Consider the following 22958-nt stretch of genomic DNA (forward strand, 5'->3'; position numbering starts at 1 on the left):
TCGGGTGGCAGCGCCAGCCCTGGGCCCCCGGCACAAGGCGCTTGGGCGGCCCCGGCACAAGGCGCTTGGGCACACGCTGGCGCCGGGGGCAAGGGCATCCCAGTCCCCTGGCATGCCCCCAGACGCGCGGCCCTGCCCCCGGGTGCCTGGCACGTGAGTGGCCCCACCTCCCGGGCGCCCGGGAGCCTCTAAAGGTTGGGGACCACTGCTCTAGACCATATCCTATCCTCCCTTAGTCATCTCTTTTTGCAAGCTGAAGAATTCCAGTCTTATTAACCTCTCCTCATTTGGCCTCCAAACCCCTAATTGTTTCTGTTGCCCTTTCCTAAACATTTTCCAATGCCAAGATATCTTTTTCGAGATGAGGAGATCACATCTGTGCACAGCATTCAAGATGTGGGAGTATCGTGGATTTATATAGAAGCAATAAGATATTCTCTGCCTTATTCTCGATTCCTTTCTTAAGAATTCTTAGTATAAACAAATATTTCCTCCTGGAATATTCCTGCACACACAGTTTGAAGATTGTTAGCTCTGTCTCTTCATTGACCTCTGTGATAGAAGTTGTAGAATAAAACAAAGGTCAATTCTGCTATTGTTGTGCCTCTTACTGTAATTATGTATTTACTCTGCTGACAGAGAGCTGAACCCTGTTGTTTAAATCTGCCTTTCTCCATTTGCAGAGAAAATCGCTGATAGCTTTGGAAAAAGAAGATGAGGAGGAGAGAAATAAAACAATAGAGAGTTTGAAGACAGCACTAAGGACAAAACCAATGAGGTTATTTTCTTTTTTCATGCTTTATTGCCAGGTTTTCCAACATGGGAATCTTAAAATAGAAATATCTGTTTATATTATTGGTAGACGAGACGCATAGTCAGTGCTGAACATGAGGCTTTTAGCTGTGAACCGCTGAACTGCAGTCTCAGCTTAAACACTGATTTACAGGGCCACCAGCCCCTCGGCTTCCTCAACTGTAAATTGGGGCATTTAATAGGAGATTCTGTTCTGCTGAAATTTAGTGTCACTCCACTTTGGAATGGAACCCTGAAAATGGAAATTTCCCTTGAAAGTTTTGAGGAAAAACATTGTTTTGGGTCAATCAGAACCTTCTGTTTTGGTTTTGAATCATTTTATACTTTGCTAAAATAGATAAGCAGAAACCCTGAAAGTTATTTTTGGGGGAAAGAATTGAAATGCTTCATGTTGGGGTTCCCCCCCCCCTTTCTAAACAAAATTTTGCTGAAATCAGCCTGCCAGCCCTTTAGATTTCACGGAATCAGTATTTTATGGCAGAAAACTTTTTGTGTTGGGACATTTTAAACCGACTTCCATATCTTCTTCCTGGGGTGTCCCTCTAAATATGAAAAGTGCTGCAAACGTGGCTCCCTAAAGTATCCACTTCACAGTTCAAAAAATAGGCCGTGAAACAAACAGTGTGCGGGATGTATCACCAAGGGGAGTGGGGTGGAACTAAGGCATAAGGCATCTAATTCCCACTGAAATCCTGGGGGATTTAGGTACTTTTGAAAATCCTAGTCTCAGATTTTGGGCAAAATGCTTCCATGGTTGCCCAAGTGATTTTTAGGGGTCTCCCCAGTCAATGTGATGCACCCTTGGGGATGCACACTCTCCCACTGAAATGAGAGCTGAAGCCGGTGGCAAAAGCAGCTGGAGAGTGAGGTGACCTGGGAGTATCCAATTGCCTCTTCCGGAGGACTGCTGGCGGTGTGAGGCAAGCCAGGGTGTAAATCTGCAGTACACTAGCTTGCCATGCGTGACCACATGCTTTGCTCTGCTCTGAACCACTCCTGCTTCAAAGTGCATCTGGGCACTTTGAGTGCCCTGTAGCAGAGTCCAAAGAGCCAACGTGTGCGCAGCAAGCTAGCGTGTGGTGTTGATTCCTCCCCAGCTGCCCTGCACTAACCTGCCATCTAGATAAGCCCTGAGATTGTGATTAACCCTTTTGCTGCTGTGTCCCTACCACTGTCTGGTACCGTACGCTGGGATTGACAACATTCTCCCACTCAGCAGGTGCCTTCTGCCAGGAGAGAACACACCTGCACACCCAGCATCAGCTGAATGTATTAACAAATGTTCTCAGGCAGCATGGATCATAATGCAACCTCCGTAATCTACTGAATCTATGCAGGGACCTGTTGCATCTCACTTTTTTAGGCTATATTTGGAAGCGCCCTGAGTTGTCATAAATCTAATGGCAATTCTAAAGGGCCCAGGGCTCCTGGCAGCAGCGGGACCCAGAGCTCTGGGCCCTTTGTCACTGTTGAAGCACCATGTGGTACAATCCGGGCGACTAGAAGGGCTTGTGGGGGCTGGCATGGTGCGCTCCGGGTGGCATTGAGGGCTGGCTGCCCTGGCCCGGCCCAGCCCCTCCTTTCCAAGGCTCCACCCCTTCCAGGAGCATAGAGGTGTCCCCCTCTCCTCCACCTTGCCCAGGGGCCTGGCATGACTCTCAGCTCCCATGGGAGGCCAGATGTTACAGCAGTGTAGCACCACTGCAAACATGGGCGGTGGGTGAACCCAGGGCTGGGGACACCAAGCCCCTAGCCCTGACCCTGCTGCTTGAGGTCCCATATGTCATATAAGCCCGCCCTCCCACCGTAGAGGCAGGCCCCAGCCTCCCCCAATGGTTGGCATGTGGCCCCAGCCTCGGAGCACAGGGAGGGCAGGCAGCCCCAACCTTGGCGCAGCTGAAGCCCAGGCAGCCCTGGGAGACTGGAGGGTAGATGGGCTGGGGGCAAAGTGTGGGTGGGGCCAGGTTGGCAATTTAGGAAGGCATTGCCTGCCCCTGTCTGATACCTGCCACCCATGACTGCAAACCACCCCAGTACAGAGATACTATCTCGCAGGAGGGTGGCTTAAACCAGTGTGGCTAACTGGATACCATCCCTCCGTACGCATTTCCTGGCACACGACAAGCCAATTCCCAAATAGTTTCCAGTTGTTTGTGCTCCAGAAACTGGTACTATTTCAATGTATAGATCAATTCTTTCTATTGGGTAGACTTTTTATGTCCCTCTAGCCTGTATTTCTAAAAAGCTTCGATCAGTCCTGCTTTTTAAAGTCTGTTCCAGAAAAATACTTACAATTCTCCTGTAATTTTGAAAAATGCATGTCCGTCTAGTGCATGACGCCAGGTTTTAACGTGCTCCTCTTTGTGGCAGGTTTGTAACCAGATTTATCGATCTGGACGGCTTGACCTGTATTCTGAACTTTTTGAAAACCATGGACTACGAGACCTCTGAGTCTCGGATACATACCTCTCTCATTGGGTGTATAAAAGCACTAATGAACAACTCTCAAGGACGGGCTCATGTCCTGGCCCATCCGGAGAGTATTAACGTCATTGCTCAGAGTCTGAGCACCGAGAACATAAAGACAAAGGTGGCAGTGCTGGAAATCCTGGGCGCTGTGTGCCTGGTTCCTGGAGGTCACAAAAAGGTATTGGAGGCCATGCTGCATTACCAGAAATACGCCAGCGAAAGGACTCGCTTTCAGGTACGTGGTCTTTGTTTCCTTCTCATGCTTCGAGAACTCCTACACTCACGTTACCCAGCATTCCAAACAGGAAGAGTCTCTGCCCTGCTCTGCCCCCTGTATGCTACTTGATTGGAAACCAGATGCAAGCCACAATCAACTTAGAGGCTGCACCTCCTTCTTAAGGGTCACAGAGCGAGTGGGTGAGGCCAGGGCCCAGTGCCCTCTGCCAGTCTTCAGCCAGGGATAGCCCTTTGGGGACCATTGCCAGATAGAGCAGCCCTAAGCTGCTCTAGCATGAGTCGGAGCTGAGAAGAAAACCAGGGAATTGCAGCTGGAGCTCTCCCCAGCATCCCCTTGTCTTGCCTGGCAGAGGGTGGGTGGTAGCTGTGGAGCCTGAAAATCCCCGCTGTCCTGCAAGCTAAATTCCACTGAATATCAGAGTTACTGGTTTATAAGGAAACAAACTAGCTTGCTTTTGCAGAGCAACCGGAGTCTTAAAGCTCCCGGCCTGTAACACCCCTGGAAGATAGGTAGCAATTTGACAGTACGTCGTAGTGTGTGACGAGGCAGGGACTGTTAAGTGGCACTAGACAGCTGTGGAAGTGTCTAGCCATTTGAGCCCTATACATGGGTTACCGCTGTCAGAAGTGCATGAGGCTCATGAGATTTCTGGGAGCCCGCAAATGAGTCATTTAGATCTCCGTGGCTTGTGGTTTCTGAGATGCATTTGGTCACGCTGTGGCATACCTGTGATCTGTTTGGCAGATGCTGATTAATGATTTGGATAAAAGCACAGGAAGATACCGAGATGAAGTGAACCTAAAGACAGCCATCATGTCCTTCATTAACGCGGTCCTGAGCCAGGGCGCGGGCGTGGTAAGTTGTGTGCCGCTCTTTAGAGAGGCTCTTTGAACTAGCGTTTTTGTGAGGCCACTCCTTGCAATGCTCACCCTTTGCCTTTTCTTTTCAGGAAAGTCTGGATTTCAGACTCCACCTTAGATACGAATTTCTAATGCTAGGAATTCAGCCCGTCATTGACAAACTAAGAGAGCATGAAAATTCAACGTTAGACAGGTGAGGAAAACCATTCGATAACTTGCAACTCATCTGCTGCATTTATCCTAGTCTTGTGCATCTGCTTCCTGTTTTTAAGGATTCCCCCACGATGCTCAGGGTGACGGTCCCGTGGCTTTAGAATCTTTGGCTCAAGCCATCTCAGAGCCAAATCCATGTAGTATGCATAACGTTTGGCAAAAGTCGGCCACACCCACCTTGAAGCTAATGGGGCTTTACTCAACACCTGGATTGTTATGTCCGTTGAAAACTTACACTTATCAGACATCTAGGGTAAAATTCACCCTTGTGCAGAGGGCAGGCACAAGGGTCTATCTCCACCCTATTCTTAATCCCACTTAATTTTACATTTTAAGTGGTATCCTAGACCTCGTGAGTTTCACCCCCCTAGTTTGTCAGTGTCATTTTTCTTCTTCCAAAGGGAAGAGAGAGAGAACATTACTCCCATGGTTCACCTTAGCCAGATTTTGATCTGGTTTTCTTAAGCATATTAAAGTGTTTAGCTGCCAGGCCTTACTCTGATAACCCTGACATTTTTGCGATTACTGTTTTAACAGTCCTATGGATTTGTAGATATTGCTGGTATTCTCTAGAAAATCATTGCCAGATATTGATTTTGAAACTTTCAAATCCGTTGATTATTCTTGTCTCCCATGTAAGTGCTGGTTTAAATGTCTGCTTTCCAAATGTGTCTGTTTTTCTTCCCCTCCAGGCATTTAGACTTTTTTGAAATGCTTAGAAATGAAGATGAACTGGAATTTGCCAAACGATTTGAACTCGTATGTATGCTGCCTGTTGCTGCAGATATTGATGTTAGCTTGAAATCAGCATATGGTGGTTTTGGTTAAAACTGGGAGAGGGGGAGCCTGAATTCTGCACTGATACTGGGCAAGACACTTGTCCCTTTTTTGCTTCTATATCCTCTCTGTAAAATGGGGATAATGCTTGCATCAGAGAGGTTTGCAGCCTATATTGGCTGATGTTTGGAAAGTACTCTTGAATGGAAGAGGGCGGCTTAGCGGGGGGGCAGTGGGTGGAGATTAAGAAGACCCTAGCTCAGCTACAAACTCCTGGTACAACCCTTAGCAAGTCAGTTAATCTGCCCTGTGCCCTGGTTTCTTCTCCCATAATACAAATTGGAATGATACTGTTTTCTTACCTAGCAGGAAGTGTTTTGAGGATGTTTGAGGCACTGAAATACTGAGATCAACCCATATAAGTAGACAGATCATAGGGCAGCTTGTACTCTAAAAGTTCCTTCTCTTTGCTTATTCATGTATTTTCTAGATGTAGTCCTTGTAGTCTTCCTCAGTGGTCTTGCACTGAATGGCTTGGATCAAGTTCTCTTTGCCTCGTTGGTCTGCCATTGGGAGGGTTGTAAAAATGCAAAGTAGCATCATTGATTCGGTGGGTTTGGTTTTTTTACCTTCAAGTTCAATTTGTGCCGCAGGTTCACATAGACACGAAGAGTGCCACTCAGATGTTTGAGCTGACGAGGAAAAGGCTGACTCACACAGAAGCGTATCCGCACTTTATGTCTATTCTTCATCACTGTCTCCAAATGCCGTGTGAGTAGATAAACCCTTTGGTAGCCCTTCAAGAGGGCACACAGAATTGATGTTGAATGCAGCTTTGTGTTTTAGCCCCGCCAGAAAAATTCTGATTTCTCCTGGAACTGAAATAGAGCAGTTACTGTGCACAGTGTATAGTGCAATGTGGACACCTTTAATTTTTTTAATCTTCGGTAGCAAACTAAAGCTAGCATGGGGAGAGGTGGAGTGCTATAGTTGGCAAATCGCTCGATTAGGAATTGGGAGGCGTGACCACTAGTCCTCACTCTACTACTGACCTACTGTGTGGCCTTGGTCAAGTCCCTTTCCCTGTCTGTCGTCTTTACACTTTTGGTGACACACATTGGTTAGTCAAGCTACAGGCCACAGCAGAAGGCAGTCCGTGCCCACACTCGGTGGTGCCTAGCTTGTTGCGGCCAAGGAGGGCTCTGGTTGGGGGGAGACTGCCAAGAGGGGTTCCAGAAGCAGGGAGTTGCCAGACCCTTTCCCTGCTGCCAGAGTTGTTCGCTGCAGCTGGGAAAGGCTTTGGCAGCTTTCCCTCGCCAGAGCCTTCTCTCCTCTCTGCCACCCGAGTCCTTCCCAGCAGGCTGTGGCAGGGAAGAGCCCCAGCAGCGGGAAACCAGGCTAACTACAGTAGAGTATAGCAGAGTAGTCATGGGAGACGGTGCTTGGCCATGTAGGTGGGCATATGCCTTCAGATTCAAGCATGTCTCTACTCACCTGATTGCCTGCTGCTGTTCATAACCACGCTAGCGGGGTGTGCAGTGTCTGCAGCCTGCTCGCTGGCCTGCCCTTGGATTTTAAGTTGTTTGTTTCAGAAACTCTGTATGTTTAATGCCTAACAGCAGCAGCCTGATCTCCACTGCGGGGTTCTGGACATACAATAAATTAACTTTTATTTTTACAAATGCATGCATGTGTGGTTCTCTTCGATGCCGCTTCCAACCCTCCTCCCCCCCTTGTTTTTTTTCCCTCCCACTGCTACTTATTCCTTTTCTCTTTGTAGTTAAAAGAAGTGGCAACACTGTCCAGTACTGGCTACTGCTCGATAGGATTGTACAGCAAATCGTCATCCAAAATGACAAAGGGCAGGACCCCGACTCCACTCCCTTGGAAAACTTTAATATTAAAAACGTCGTCCGGATGTAAGTGCATGCCCCTGTTTGTGACCTGTATGCTCAAGTGACCAGTAGTTATCCTAATGCTGTGGGTTAATGTGTCTGTGATCTGTTAAAGCGATTGGGTTAATTCACACACATAAGGCAGTTTTAACAATCTGCTCTTGGTTTCCCTGTAAACAGCTTAGTGTTTAATCACTTGAGAGTAGACTTTACTTTTTCATCCTCCTGTTCTTAAACGTCTGAAGTAGAGCAAGGTATGCCATTTGTGAGGAGTGATATTTGATACAGTCTCGCATGATAGTCTTATCAATAAACGAGGCAAATAAAACTTAGATGGGCGTGGGTGCATAACTGGCTGCATAATAGTACTCAGAGTAGTTATTAATGGTTCTCAGTCCTGCTGGAAGTGTATAACAAGTGGGTTTCCGCAGGGGCCTGTTTTGGGACCGGCTCTGTTCCATATCTTCATCAACGATTTAGATATTGGCACAGAAAGTACGCTTATTAAGTTTGCAGATGATACCAAGCTGGGAGGGGTTGCGACTGCTTTGGAGGATAGGGGCATAATTCAAAATGATCTGGACAAATTGAAGAAATGGTCTGAGGTAAACAGGATGAAGTTTAATAAAGACAAATGCAAAGTGCTCCACTTAGGAAGGAACAATCAGTTTCACACAAACAGAATGGGAAGCGACTGTCTAGGAAGGAGTATGGCAGAAAGGGATCTAGGGGTTTATAGTGGACCACAAGCTGAATGAGTCAGCAGTGTGATGCTGTTGCAAAAAAAGCAAACATGATTCTGGGATGCATTGACAGGTGTGTTGTGAGCAAGACACAAGAAGTCATTCTTCCGCTCTACTCTGCGCTGGTTAGGCCTCAGTTGGAGTATTGTGTCCAGTTCTGGGTACCGCATTTCAAGAAAGATGTGGAGAAATTGGAGAGGGTCCAGAGAAGAGCAACCAGAATGGTTAAAGGTCTAGAGAACATGACCTATGAAGGAAGGCTGAAAGAATTGGGTTTGTTTAGTTTAGAAAAGAGAAGATTTGAGGGGGGACATGATAGCAGTTTTCAGGTATCTAAAAGGGTGTCAGAAGGAGGAGGGAGAAAACTTGTTCATCTTGGCCTCTGAGGATAGAACAAGAAGCAATAGGCTTAAACTGCAGCAAGGGAGGTTTAGGTTGGACATCAGGAAAAACTTCCTAACTGTCAGGATAGTCAAACACTGGAATAAATTGCCCAGGGAGGTTGTGGAATCCCCATCTCTGGAGATATTTAAGGGTAGGTTAGATAAATGTCTATCAGGGATGGTCTAGACAGTATTTTGTCCTGCCATGGGGACAGGGGACTGGACTCGATGACCTCTGAAGGTCCCTTCCAGTCCTAGTATTCTATGATTTTGATTCCTGTTTGTGTCTTCTATCTGGTAGATTTAGGAATTTTTGTTTGAACTAACTCAATGAAATGTGCTTATGAACCAAGCTCAGCCTATGGATTGTAAATGAGCTATTTCCCATTACTATTCTTGCGAGTATTCCTTATTTATTTGTATGGAGATTGACCTCAGGTAATTTCTGCTTTCCCATTGAGTGACTCCAGAACCCGTAGAGTTTTCAAGATGGTCATGCAAAGACTTGGCAAACAAAGTATCAAGTGTGAATGAATGTTCATGGAAAGCAAATAGAAGGTGTTCTCAACACCAATGAAGTCAATGTGGGATTTGCAATCATCAAGAATTTGCAAATGTTGTTTTGCCCTCTATACCCAGGTTTACTTTAATCTTTATTGCTTCTCATATTATTTTGTCTTAGATGATTTCCTAAACTTACTTTTTCTGTTCTTCTTAGGTTAGTTAATGAGAATGAAGTTAAGCAGTGGAAAGAGCAAGCAGAAAAAATGCGAAAAGGTAAATGAGAGAAAAAGATCAAATAGTATTTAAATCTAATACATACATACGTTAAGGCCAAGTGTGTGTGTGTGCCTGCATGTTTGTGTACATACCCAAAGAGATGGAGTCTTCCCTGATCTTTGTCCATAGGAGTGGTGCATCTAACCAGGTTAAAAATATGCTATATCCATAACGGTCAAAAATGCCAAATTATTTTTGTACAGGAAACTTTGAGGAAGAGAGTCTATTTCCAGTGAAAATGCATTGGTTTTATTATGGAAAATTGAAACCCACTTTTTCCAATTTTTGTGGAAAAAATGGAATATTTAGACCAAAATAAAAATTGTCTGCAGAATTTTTAATTTTGCTTGAAAAGCTGTTTTTGAGTGTGTGTGTGTGGGGGGGGGGAATGTTTAAGTGCATAAAAAATTTCAATATGATACGTATATTAAATACATTTTAAATGCTCTGCTAGTCAAAAGCAAGCATGTTCTTATGGTCCCTGTATTTCCTTGCCCAGCTGTACTGTTTTGATGCCCTGGGACCTTAGTTCAGTGAAGGGCAGCAAAGGAGGCAGCTGCCTTGGGGCCCAGAAATTTAAAAGGGCAACAGAATCCCATCTGCCACTGACATTACTACAGCAGCAGCCAGAGCCCTGGACCTTTTAAATCACCACCAGAGCCTGGAGTGGCACACAGCTCCCAAACACCCCGTCCCTTCCCCCATGTTGTCCAGGGCCCAGCAAAACCGGGTGGCAGCCCTGCCTGTGAGCCAGAGCTCAGTGCCTCCCATTCAGTTGTGCACAGTTGTTAACCTCTCGTTGGAACTTGGCCCGGTTGTATGAACACAGCTAGTTCTTGCAACACTGGATTAGGTGTGTACAACAGAATTAATAGGATGGGTGCCTGTGGGACACCCGAGTCCACCAGGGAGGCTTATCTTGATTCAACAAAGTACTTATCTTTAGCCACCTAAACTCATTAAAATCTGTGGGACTTAAGCATATGCTTAAGAGCTTTGCTGAATGGGGGGTCTCAATTAAGGCAGGGCAGCCTAGACCACAATATCAGGCACAAAAGCTTGAAATGTCAGGGTTGATCTGCACATCAGGGAGGGAGTCCATGACACTTGGCCTCTCCAAAGCTGCTGTTCTCAGAGAAACAGAGTGAAATCCGTGCGCTATTGAAACCAGTTGGAGTTTTGCTATTGACTTGAGTTGGCCTAGGATTTCACCCTGTTTGTGTGCAGCTTAAAAAGAAAAAGTGCACCGCAGGGCTCCTTGTTACTGCCTATGACCTGTCTTCAAGTCACACTAAGGGTACGTCTAGACTTGGTTTCACTTTCGAAAGAGGATATGCAAATTTAGTGTGAATTTGCATATCTTCCGATTGCATTTTCGAAAGAGGATCTTTCGAAAATGAAAGTAGTGTGGACGCAGTTTTTTCGGAGGGGGGGGACCCTTTTCGAAAAAAACCCACTCTTTAAAAAGGAGGTTTACATGGCTTTTTCAAAACAGTGTTTTTTAGAGCCCCCGCCTCCTTCCTGGGTTGAGACTACTTTCATTTTCAAAAGATCCTCTTTCGAAAATGCAATCAGAAGAAAATATGCAAATTCACGCTACATTTGCATATCCTCTTTCGAAAGTGAATGTGCCCCCAGTGCAGTGGCTAGTGGTGGCTGTTGTGTTTGAGAAGGGATTAATGTCCTTTGCAAGAGGTGGGAAGTAAATGGTCCTACTTTGTCCTGTTGACTCAGCAATCTTTCCTTTTCCTTGTTAATTGGGTTACTTTTTCTTTAGAAATCGAGGATTTTACTGTGTGCATGCATGCGCGCACATGCATGCATATGTTTCCATCAGGAAGAATGTGTAGTTCAAAGTGACTTAATGGAAACTTTTTTTGCGGGGCGTGGGGATTAGAACACAACGAGCTTCAGCAGAAACTGGAGAAGAAGGAGCGTGAATGCGATGCCAAGGCTCAAGAGAAGGAGGAGATGATGCAGGCCTTAAGTAAGATGAAAGAGAAGCTCGAAAAGGAGTCTACAGAGCACAAGCAAGCCAAGCAGCAGGTGGCAGATCTCATAGCACAGCTCCATGAACTGAATCAGGTAAGGGCTGGCTACAGACTTCTGATTTACAGTGAAAGTCCCAATTGTCTCGTGCTGCAGTAAACAAGAGAATGCAGATGGAGAATTCTGGATACAAAACGGAGGTGGGTGTAAGAAAGGCCAACTAGGTTTGCAAGAAATCAGGGTTGTAGTTGGTGGTGGAAGGGGGAATGGCTTTACACTATTCATGAAAAGAGGCTTTTTAGGCTGATGGCTATTGCTTTGTTCCTTGGCTGCCTCCCATGGGGGCTTGTTGGATGTGCTGTTACACAGAAACCCATTTTGGGTCAACTGCCACTCAGACTCTATTACAGCTACCAGCTACTAGCCTGACTCCTTAGCTGAAGGTGTAGACTTGTGCTTTCAGCAGTGAAAGTCCCTCATTTACACCCATCCTCCTGATGGGACTCCGGGATTGAATAGGGACTCCTTGGGGATTCATGCTGCTAGGGGCCTCTGGTACTTAGGACAAGCATCAAAAGGTGATATGTAAGCCCTTGGCCACCCCAATGCTCTATACCAGAGTTTCTTAGTGTGTTCCGCAGCACACGGGTGTGCCACAAGGCAGTTGGAAGTGCCATGTGCTGTGGAGAGAACAATTCAAAATGGCTGCCCTTAAAGGGACAAGCCTCCTTTTTTGTGGGGGGGTTTTTGGCTCCCCTTTTCCCTAGGGGCTCTTTTTTTTCCTCAGAAAAAAAATCCTTGGTGTTCCCCATAAAAATATTGTTTGATGTTCCTCGGTCTTAAAAAGTTTAAGAAACACTGCTCTGTACTGTCAGCTGGCTACGACACACAGCAGTGGAGCCTGGCTCTCTAGCTGTAGAGACTCATGGGTTTTGTGAGGTTCCCCAGTTCAATATCCAGCATCTTCCATGATGGCAGCTATCCGAGTGGCCCATCCTGGGCCTTTGGCAGGAAGTGCAGGACATCCTATACTGGAACGTGTCCACTCTTGATGTACATCTTAGCTAGCAGAGCTCTCTGATCAGCACCTGGTCTAGGTTAATGTGCATAAGGGTTTCCTGCATTGACGGTAGCTCCATTTTGTAACTGTTCTCGTTCTCTCTTTCAGAGGGCGATTTGCGCCCCCGTTCCAGGAGGGCCCCCACTGCCACCTGGAGCACCTGGTGGACCTTTACCGTCTCAGGCTCCGGGAGCCCTTCTTCCCCCTCCTCCGCCCCCTCTACCTGGTGGAGTTCCCCCTCCTCCACCACCTCCCCCTCCCGGTGGTCCACCCCCTCCACCTGGGCCCCCTCCCCTCGGGGGGATAACTCCACCTCCTGGAGCACCGTTGGGCTTGGCCCTCAAAAAGAAAAACATCCCACAGCCGACGAACGCCCTCAAATCCTTCAACTGGTCTAAGCTGCCTGAGGTAAGCCCTGTGTTCTCACCGGCTATTTAACACACCTCTTGCTGCTTTTGAAGGCACTTACTGCTTTTGAAGGGGATTGTGGATCAGACAGTTAAATTATTTTAGAGCTTTTCCTAGAAAGGAGAGAAGAGTCACGCTGCAGCCCATGACCTTTGCATGGTCTGTGCAGCCTACTCATATAACTGTGGGCTCCACACACCACACCACTTGCTAGCAGCGTTTGCAGTAACTGATTTTGCTGCAATAAAGAAACCTACCATCTAACAATATTGGTGTGTTTCAGAACAAGCTGGCAGGCACCGTGTGGACTGACATCGATGATGCAAAAGTGTTTAAAATCCTAGATCTCAACGACCTTGAAAGAACATTCTCTGCTTACCAGAGACAGCAGGTAATGTGCATTCTGTGTGTGAAAGGCGCTGATTAAATTGCTCCGTATCAGACATGATTCCGGAATATATTTTTTATCATTATTTTCACGCTCATGCCATTTTAACTGTCAGCTCAATTGGATCACGCTCTCATGCACACGCCTGTGTTTTGCGTTTAAATGTTGGCTGCATGATATGGATCTAGTCACACCGCCTCTATGCTGGATAGCATGCTGTGCAGTGCAGGCGCAGGCGTGTAATGAAGATGGATCACAGGAGAAATTACTGGGAATGTGGGTCCATTTCCGGAATATTTTCAGATCACTTCTGAGAGCAAATGCTTCTCTTCTACGTATTGGGTTGAAAATTCATGTTGGTCTGTGGATATCTTTCCTTATTTTTTTTAGCAATCCCAGAGTGAAGGGTGGTATTTTAAAAAAGACCCTGCAAACAAGACTCAGGTTTTAATTTCAGTTTGTTTTAAGTCTTATGGCCCTGACTCAGAAAAACACCTTACTATGTACATAAACTAGCCACCTTCCTGAATCAGAGCCAGGATGGGCACGAGAATGAGATTTTTAACATGGTGTGAGGGGCAACAGACTGACATGGGACTGCAGGGGGATTTTAGTGCTAAGAACGATGAACATTTTGCCTCATCAGTTGACCAGAATGAGCAGTGGGCATTCTGCTAGTTGAAAGAGCAGAGGAACTTTGCCAGAAACCAATGGATTCAACAGATACCTGTAAGGAGCTTAATCTTTTCCTGATGCTAATCAAAGTAGAGATCACTACCAGATTAGAACAGAGTAGACAGATGTCAGAGTTCCCTAAGAGAAGGAAGCTCAGTGAGCGTATATTTTGCAAACAGGTCACAAACAAAAGTGATTTCCCCCCCCCCCCCATTTGCTTTAGGTTTGCTTAAGGTGCCGTTGGGTTTCTTTCTTGAATTTATAGACAAGCCTGCATAACGTGGCAGAAGTGAGAAGGAAATAAGAAATGGGAATGCAGCAAGAACTAGAGAGAGAGTGGGTAGGTTGTGTCTGCCCTCCTAGCTATCCGCACGAGTCAGTTAATCCACTGGTAGATAAGATACAAGACTCTAACAAGGCGGAGAGTTAAAAATAACTCAGCTCACAGTACAGCTGGATGAAGTCTCAAATAGGTGCATATCAATGCCAGTAGCGCCAGTATGAAGGAATATTTCAAATGCTCTGGAGAGGACAACTCAGGAGGAACACAACCTCCAAATTTGAGCAGCTGTTAGTCTGTAACTGTGCCAATGGTCTGGCTTGGAGAGCAGCCAATAGCAACGAAAGATAAAGCCTGCAGCATGGACCAAAGATGTTTAAAAGGCTCTAAATACCTCTCCGCAGCAGAGTGCATAGAGGCTGGGAGACACGAGCAGAAAATCATTCCCCAGCACTCCTAAGCAGCAGTTGCTGCCAGATCTTTGGCCTAGAAATGTACCTCCTGGAATAACATCACAGCAAACTGCTCAGCCTGAGTAGATGGGTATGGGTGAGCGTTGAAATGTGTATCGCTCTAGAGAGGGGCTTTAAGAGAGCAAGTGAGAGAGGGTCAGGAATTCATCAAAGCAAACTTTGGGTGAATGAGGAATTTGTCCTAGTAAAGCCAAAAGGCATTTAAATAAGCATTGTTTGGGGGAGCTCAGGAAAGCAGAACAGGGTGTATCTTTTCTTGAAGGAGAGAAATCTGTTGCTTGCGACTCTCAGAAGTGCCAGGGTGTGTAAGTGATCTCCAGTGATCTAGCATGGTGCATCCTTTGCATATTTCAGTTAAATTGTGTTCTCAACATTGTGAGCATTCCATGCTTTCATTCTGCGTGTGTGTATATACACGTCTGCATGTATATGTGTTTGTCTTAAAACATTTCAACAATATTTGGTGGGATTCTATCAAGTTTTTAAGGACACAAATCCTTATAACTGGTAACACAGCTTTGACTGTTACAGATAAAAGGTTATTAAACCTCAATATTGCTTTTTGCCATTAGTCGAGCACTTCAGCTGTTTCTGGCACATCACTCTGATCAGGCAGTGGAACCTGCATGGATCAGCTGAACTTTCTGGTCTGCATCCACAGGGCTCTTATATTGGAGTCTCTGATCAAAGAAGTGCTGTGAACTGGGAGGGGACACATTTGAAGCCCCAGCTCTGACTACTTTTCAGGGCACGTACTATTTTTTATAAAACCATTTTTGTCACAACGCAGGTTTTGGACCTCAGCTGTGTGGCAGTGTTGAATAATAATGCCTCATGTGCTATTAAGCAGAGCTGCACAGCAGCATCAGGAAAGGCCAGACCACGGGTTAGCAGTGGTTTGGCCAAACACAGGGCTGGGAGTTAGGAGATCAGCATTCTGTTCCCAACATAACTAAAGTGGAGCAGTGCAGTTCAATATATTCTACTCCCAGCCAACCCGGCTACTCAAGCTGAAATCTCCTAACAATTGCTCCCTATTTTCAACCTTCATCTTTCCTTGCCAAATTCTCTTCCCTTTCAAGTGCCCGGGGGGGCGGGGATGAACTTTGCAATGCGGCCTGAAGCTCGCCAGATCCTGGCTTTGTAAATACCCTGCTTCATACCTGGTACTGTATTTAAGCTGCCCTCTCTGAAATACACACAAGCAAGGCCATTCCATTTCGGCATGGTGATGGTATATGGCTGTGTACCTCTAGGTGCGTTGTCCATCCCCATGAAAAAGAATTATGAACAGTTTCTTCACACTTGCAGCATTTATCTGGCTTTTTTGGTTTTTGACATGCTATGCATGGTCTTCTCTTTTCCCCCCTCTGCAATCCTGCTCAGTCAGATGGATACACAGTATTTTGCCCCCAGACCATTCAAAATGACACACCAGACAAGCACTAGCCTCTGTGGCATTTTGCTGAAGATGTCATTTAAAATACAAGGGTGGAAAATACACATTCTATTCCCATTCAAAGCCCTGATTCAGGAATATGCTAAGCTTGCCCCATTGAAATCAATAGGACATTATTATTTCACTGTTGCTAATTTATGTATTTGTGATACCTGTCAGCCAATTCATGGACAAGGGCCTATTGTGTAAGGTGCAGTATGCACACAGAGAAGTTATGTGCATCATTGTTTGAATCCAGGCCTTACACAGCTGTTTTGTAGGCTGCAGCACTAACTTTACTGCCATGTGTAAAGGGTGCTCCCAAGTAAATGGTGCAGACATCCCGCTTGAATTCAGTGTCCTTTTTGCACCATCAGGCTCCTCACTGTAACTGGCGGTAGAATTGCTGTCGTGTATTCCACTCCGCTCTTCTTGCTGGCCACCGAGCTATTTCCTCCTCTCCTTGGCATGGCTAACGGAAGGTTGTGCCCTGCGAGTCTCATCTCCCAGTGAAGGCAATTCAGCTGCCCTGCCCTGTAAGCGGCACTGTATGCCGAGAGGCAAAAGCCGCATGTGCATGTGGACTCCAGCCAGCAAAGCACTTCAGCATGTGCTTCCCTATAAGCACGTGCAGCATCTCAGCGAAGTGAGTGGGACAGAGCTTTCTTGGGGGCTGACCCAGGCTTGTGGCATGAACTCTCTCAGGAGCCATGGAGCACTGCTGAGGTGTGCAATAAGGATGTTAAGCACTAGTTGACTATCCGATAATCATTGGCTTGTTGACTAGTCATTCCTCCCTCTTTCCCCCTGCTGCCTCTATCAAAGCGGCAGCACCTCACAGCTGAGCTGGAGATCAGCTGTGCGGCGGCTGCCCCTTTGAAACGGGGAATCCCCAGCTGACCCTGGGATCATCTGGGGAGTCTTGTACATTTCAAAGCAGGCACCCGCGTGCAACCTGGAGTCAGTGGGACTTCCTGCTGACCCCAGGCTGCACGCAGAGTTCCTCATTCCTCCTTTGAAATGTACACGAGCCCCAGCTAGGTTCTTGTACGTTTTCAAAGGAGGAATGCAGAAGTGCCTATCAACTAGTGAACCACTAGTCAACCACAACTTAACATCCCTCGTGTGCAAGGGCATAGATTCCTCCTCCCCCTGCCTGACCATCCTTGTCCCCTCTGACATCCCCATGCTCACCAGCTTACGCTGCCTCCCACTCAGATTTGGCCTGAGTGCCCTTTGGTCATGCTATAGGGGTGGCCAGGGCCACATTTGAGTGAGTGGTGCTGTGGCCTGGTCAAAAAGCGGCCTGATTTTTTTTTTTTCTCCTCCCCTTTCTCCCTGCTACCCCACCCACCCCGAGTCTGTGGCTACCACCATGATGGGAATGGCAGAAGAGCCTAGACAGATAGGACTGAATGGAGCAGGTCCCCTAGCGCTTTGTTGGACTGGGAGTTTAGCCCTGAGCAGCGGCGTAGCTAGGCCAGGAAAAGTGGGTGGGCTTTGACTTTTGGCTGAGTGGGTCAGAGAAGGAGGCAGAAGGGATGGGGAATCTGCCTCCCACTACCCCCTCCTATTGGCCCTTATTGGGTAGCTGGCCCCAGAAGATGAGGCTGCCTAGCGTGCCCAAAATGCAGGGTGTGCCCACAGGGCAGAGGGAGACCCTGCGAAGGCTTTTGCTACGGCTGTCTCTCCTAGCCCCAGCTCTGCGTCCATCCTCTTGGCCATCTGTGTCCCCCTCCTGCTTGTGCTATGCACTTCTGCCCTGGTCCCCAGCCCCTGTGCTAGCCTGGCCCATCCCCATGAGTCACATCCCCTGCCTGGAACAACTCAGCCTCTCCCATTCTGGATTTGGGGGGGCTCCGGACCCAGTTAGGGTGGGTGGACCTGGATGCTAAGTGACTGCCCCTGGCCCTGAAGCTAGGAAAGTTCCCCTTTAAAAAAGCAAAGGAGAGAAAAGGATCCTTTCTCCAGAGTACCAGTGTAAGAGAATGGGACCCATACGAAAATTTTAAGATTAGAATTAAGCGGGGGGGTTTTTTGGGTGGGGGGGGGGGGGAGAGACAGACAGGTTATCTAGGCAGTATTTGTAAAGAAATAAATCAGTTTCCCTTTCACTTGCATCTCCGCCATCAGTACCTTACTACAGGATGGAGTGAAGGTGGTTTGGGGACAGTAATTGCATTTTCATACCTTAACGTGTTTGGATTGGTTTAAAATGTCCTAGCATTGCAATGCTTCCTTGTAGATCCTGACAACACTCCTAGGACTGCCTTTGTCCTTGCTGAGTTGTGCGCTCATTGAATTATGGGGGTTTTAAATCTGGGAATGTTTTTTTTAAATGTTTTGGATGGGTTGAGGCTCTATTATGCCGACTCATTAGGGAAGCTGCTTGGGATCCGCTCACTGGTGCAAAATGATGCTCCTGAGAAGCCCTTCCGGAGTTGGCAATGTCTTGGGGGAATCTAGGGAGGGCTGGCTCTGCAAGGCAGAGCTACGTAGGATCAATCTGAATTGGCCCATTTGAGTTTTCTAAGAATAATAATAATAAAAGGCACTAGAGCAGCTTGTGTGTTAGTTTGGTGCCAGTCACTTCCCCTTGCCTATGTTCTAGACACCTCTGCAGACATGCATTTCAGATCTATACAGATTCATGCATGGGTCAGTAGGACCATTCCCAGTGGTAAGGTTAAGTATGTACAAATGCTGTGCTGGATTGGGACCCGACTCCTCAGACACCTTCTCACCAGTTCATCTCTTTGTGTACCAAGCAAACTTTGAGGCAGGTGCTAAATTTGGAGGGGGTAGAGAGAATACTGATCCCACCAAAGCTGAAAGCTCAACTTGGGGTAGCAGTTTTACTGTGAAATCTGCAACGAAGGAACAAAAATGTGAAATCTGCAACAAGGGAACTATGACCCAGGAAATGCAGGATCTGGAAACAGAGGTCCTGTCCCCAATAGAAGCAGAAACATGCTAGTTCCAACAGTGTTTCAAGGTGGTATTAGAACATCATAGCTCTGCTCCTGATAGTAACAACTCTCGGTTTTTGGCAGCTGTTCCTTATAAAGCTTAGTGTGTTGCTGTTTGTGAAAGAGAACTCCGGCATATCAGCTGAGCGTGCTGTGACAGTGGAATTCAGGGAGCTGTTCAACTGATCTTCCTTTGTATTTTGGCTTTTTTTTTTTCTTGTTGGATTAAATTTCTTTCAAAACTCCAGGAAGCTTTGAAAATTCATTTTGAATCTTTATTGAAGGTAAAAACCAGCAGTATTGAAAGAAAAAGCTAAAAATCAGATTCATTACAAGGTGTTTGGTTTAATCAATGGCCAAAACTGCCGGTATTGTTTATAAAGCCACTTCTCCTCATGGTCCCATTCATGAACTAAACTGATTGGCAGCCGGCCAGCCAGCAAGGACTTCCATAAAACAGGCTTCCTTTCAAATTGTTATGGGGATGGAAATCTGTTTAGAGATTAATAGCAAAGAATAACTCAAAGCTGTCAATTGCTTTTTCATGTAACAGCCAGAAAGGAAACATGATTGTCTAGTAACTTGATTTGGAGTAAAACTGAGTCATTTTGATTAAAAAAGACACACTTCTGCACTGTTGAATGTTACTCCATGTTGCACATCTGTCTGCTGGGGTCTTTTGGGCTATGCACAGTGACCCTAGCATACAAATAAGGAAAACACACATTGGTGATTTAATTATAAAAGCCCAGCTGTGCAAATTTGCAAACTGGTGGAATGTGATTGATGCTACAGGGGCATGCCCAAACCCACCAGCTCTGTGGGGAACTGAACAATGGCAAAGTTTAGGCAGGGTATGGGAAGGGTATTTTTCTAGTCCTGCCAAGGCTGCCTAGTTCCCCTGTGGCTTTTCCCCATTCTCTGTAAGAAAGTTCATGGCAAATGATAACGTTTTGCTATTACAAAATATGGAAGGAGAATGTCTTTCCTTTCAAAGCACTGTTTTCCCCTGGGCTGATGTGTTGTTTCACTCCTTGAAAGTCCCACAAATGCATTGGAATAGCATGTCTTCCCTTTCTTCCCCTTCTTCCCCCCAAATGTTAGCTTAATGAGCACTGATGCTGTTGCGCAGCCCTGGTTGATTTCTTAGAAGAATTTGAGAGAATCCTTCCAAACTATTTTGCTTTAACACCCTTTTTTAGAGGGAGTTTGCATGGTTCATTGATGAAACAGCAGGCACCAATGCTTCCCCTGCCTGTCACTGATTTGCATGCTTTTCCCATTCAGTGCCCTTTCATTTACATTCCTTTACTGCTTGGTGCGTTTCCATTTGCATTATCCATTGTCTGAATTGGTACGCCCCAGGTGCTTCTCTTGCAGTCGATACCTCTGTATTATACGTTCTTTCTGACTATGCTTTGACTCTTTTTTTTCTTTTGCTGTGGCCACTGAATTGCACGTGTTTTTACTGCCTTTTCCATGCTTCTGCTATGGCTGTAGGACTTCTTTGTGAACAATAACTGCAAACAGGTAAGTGAGCTTCTGCTGAAATCTGACATTCTTATTAGCGTGATGATTTTGCTAATGCTCAGCTTGAGCAATTAACGCAGGCTTAACACATTTATCAAGAAGTAGGCAATGCTAATGGATATTGCATTTTAATAATGTAAAGGATTTGTTAATATTTTAATCAGAATTTTTAAAATAGCTACATAACACAGAAATTCAAGAATCTGGGTTAAAAAAAAACCTAGCAAGTTGTTCGCTAACCTGAGGAAGAACAGCAATAATACCAAACCTCTGTGCTTTTTGATAGGTCCTTGCAGGCTTGCCTGGGGTGTAAGAGTTTGAGATCAAGTGTAACTTTTAAAATGGGTCTTAAGCCATTTGCCCCTAAAAAGCACTTAGGTATTGATTTATCAATGGATGTTTGACTCCTAAGAGCTTACATCTGTTTGAAAATGGGACTTAGGTTTCCAAGTCACTAAAGTGTTTTTGAAAATGTGTTTTATTCCTAAGAATATGATTTTTCAAAAGCACTCAAAATTAGCCCACCAAGGAAGTTCCCAGATGCAGAGTTGGGTCAACACTGTGACGCTGAAAGTTTTTAAAGAGCTGCCATAGGAGTGGTGCTGGGAGAGAGCTCTTACAGCACTCTAGTAAACCACCTCCACAAGGGGAGTAACTAAGGGTATGTCTAGACTGCATCCCTCTGTCTGCAGAGGGATGCAGATTAGGCAGGTCGACACTGCAAATGAGGCAGGGATTTAAATATCCCATGTCTAATTTGCATAAAAATGGCCACCGCATTTTGCCGACTCAGCACTTTGTCTGCAAAATGCAGCAGTCTAGAGGGGGATCTGTCGAGAGCACCTTTTAACTGTTCTTAGATAGTACCCTTTTGGTCTGGTTACTGAGTTATTTTGGACTGCCCAGTTATTCCAACCCTTCCTCATACGTCAGGTTTACTAAGTTTCTTATTTTCGTTCTGAGGCATGTGCAACTGCGATTTTTGTGTGTACAGTAAAACTCCAATAGTCCAGCATCCAGTAGTCCGGCACTCCTGATAGTCGGGCATCAAAATGGTAAGAGCCTATTGTGAGCGAGTTTGGGCAAAAAATGAGTCACAAGGTAACAGCGGCAGCAGCTGAACTGAGCAAAAAGGGTAAAAAAGGCTGAAAAAAACTAAAACATTACAGTATACTGTATACAGTATGTACAATAAAAAGGGTTAAGAACACTTTATATACAGTATATAATGTATACAGTGTATATATATATAACCGGTTTATAGTACCTCCTGATAGTCCGGCATATCTGATAATCTGGCACCACCTAGGTCCCATAGGTTCCGAATTATCAGAAGTCTACTGTAATCATTTGAGGGAGATTGCCAAACCACCCAAGGGATTTAGAAACAAGCCCTGTTGACTTGTGCTCTTAAATCCCTTAAAGTGGAATCTCCCTTAAAAGTGTAATGCAGGTTGTGTTCATTAGCCTGGTAGGTTTTATTGTTTCCCCTTGTATTGAGTATTATTGTGTGAGTAGATACTCCAGATGTTTAGAATGGCAGTCGAACAACTCAAGTGACCTTGAGTCTGTGTGTGTGACCATCCAGAACACAGTATTTTAAGAGATGGATCTAATGATCATTTCTCACATACACATGCTAGGAAAGGCTTGCTGTACTTATCCATCTGAGTGGGCATGTTTGTGGATACTCAAACTTTCCTCTGTGAAAACATATTTACATTTCTCCCTAAGGGCTTTCAAAGCAATCCATGGTTTATAATTTTTTTTTCATTTCAGTTACGGGCTCCGGGTTTTATTCCTAAGCCTTAATGACACTCATGATTAATGGAGACCTGTTGTATACGATACTGGTATGTGCTGAGAGCTCACATGTAGATATGCTGGGCTTCTTCATACTTTCTCCTCATGCTTTTTGTAGAAAGAAGATGCCATTGATGACACACTGAGTTCCAGACATAAAGTTAAGGAGCTTTCGGTAATAGATGGCCGGAGAGCTCAGAACTGCAATATTCTTCTCTCAAGGTATTGTTAATATCTTTTTCCCTTCAAGGAAATTAGTTTATTGGGTGATATTTATGCCCTGTTAGCGGATTGAGAGACTTTTCTAACTGTGTCATTCTTAGTTCTGATACTTGTGAGCTGTAAAGAATAACATGCCCTGAACTGGAGCGCATGCTGTAACTTCCTCTCGAGGGATTCTAATAACAGAAACACTGGAAACACAACCAGAGCAGTTTCACTGACACCTGAACCCAGATATGGAATTACAGCTTCCCTGTATATATAATTTTGTGGGGGCAAATGCATTTAGTAGAACACGTGAGAATGCATGAGGTCGGGGCTGGAATGCTACAAGAACCATTGTAGCTATTCAAAAAGGTTTGATTTTTATATCCTTTCCTGACTTTATCCCAGATTTTCTTTACGTTTTGGTGATACTTAGAAGGACTCTGCTAAAAACAGACAAGGAAATGGATCCTCACTGCTCAATAAGGCAGAACACCCATAAGTAACCGGTCTCTGAGAGGCAGTAATTATAATGCCTAAGAGAGTGTTTGGAAAGTGATGTAATGA

General features: G+C 45.6%; 1 protein-coding gene across 2 annotated transcripts in view; it reads left to right on the forward strand.

Moving 5' to 3' along the window:
* DAAM1 (dishevelled associated activator of morphogenesis 1) overlaps window positions 1-22958 on the forward strand; it is a 196050-nt gene that overhangs the window by 139298 nt on the left and 33794 nt on the right. Inside the window, exons 5-17 of one of the 2 annotated variants that reach the window (XM_075926322.2) lie at window positions 684-778; window positions 3184-3517; window positions 4265-4375; window positions 4470-4573; window positions 5286-5352; window positions 6024-6141; window positions 7151-7289; window positions 9110-9168; window positions 11069-11256; window positions 12329-12628; window positions 12912-13019; window positions 20352-20381; window positions 22303-22406. In XM_075926322.2, the coding sequence (XP_075782437.2) occupies window positions 684-778; window positions 3184-3517; window positions 4265-4375; window positions 4470-4573; window positions 5286-5352; window positions 6024-6141; window positions 7151-7289; window positions 9110-9168; window positions 11069-11256; window positions 12329-12628; window positions 12912-13019; window positions 20352-20381; window positions 22303-22406 (1757 nt within the window). The remainder of the gene's footprint in view (window positions 1-683; window positions 779-3183; window positions 3518-4264; window positions 4376-4469; window positions 4574-5285; window positions 5353-6023; window positions 6142-7150; window positions 7290-9109; window positions 9169-11068; window positions 11257-12328; window positions 12629-12911; window positions 13020-20351; window positions 20382-22302; window positions 22407-22958) is intronic. The other variant, XM_075926324.2, reaches the window with a different exon arrangement.

Source organism: Pelodiscus sinensis, chromosome 5 (assembly GCF_052426305.1).
Source record: "Pelodiscus sinensis isolate ZL-2025 chromosome 5, ASM5242630v1, whole genome shotgun sequence".
In the NCBI taxonomy this organism is placed as follows: domain Eukaryota; kingdom Metazoa; phylum Chordata; order Testudines; family Trionychidae; genus Pelodiscus; species Pelodiscus sinensis.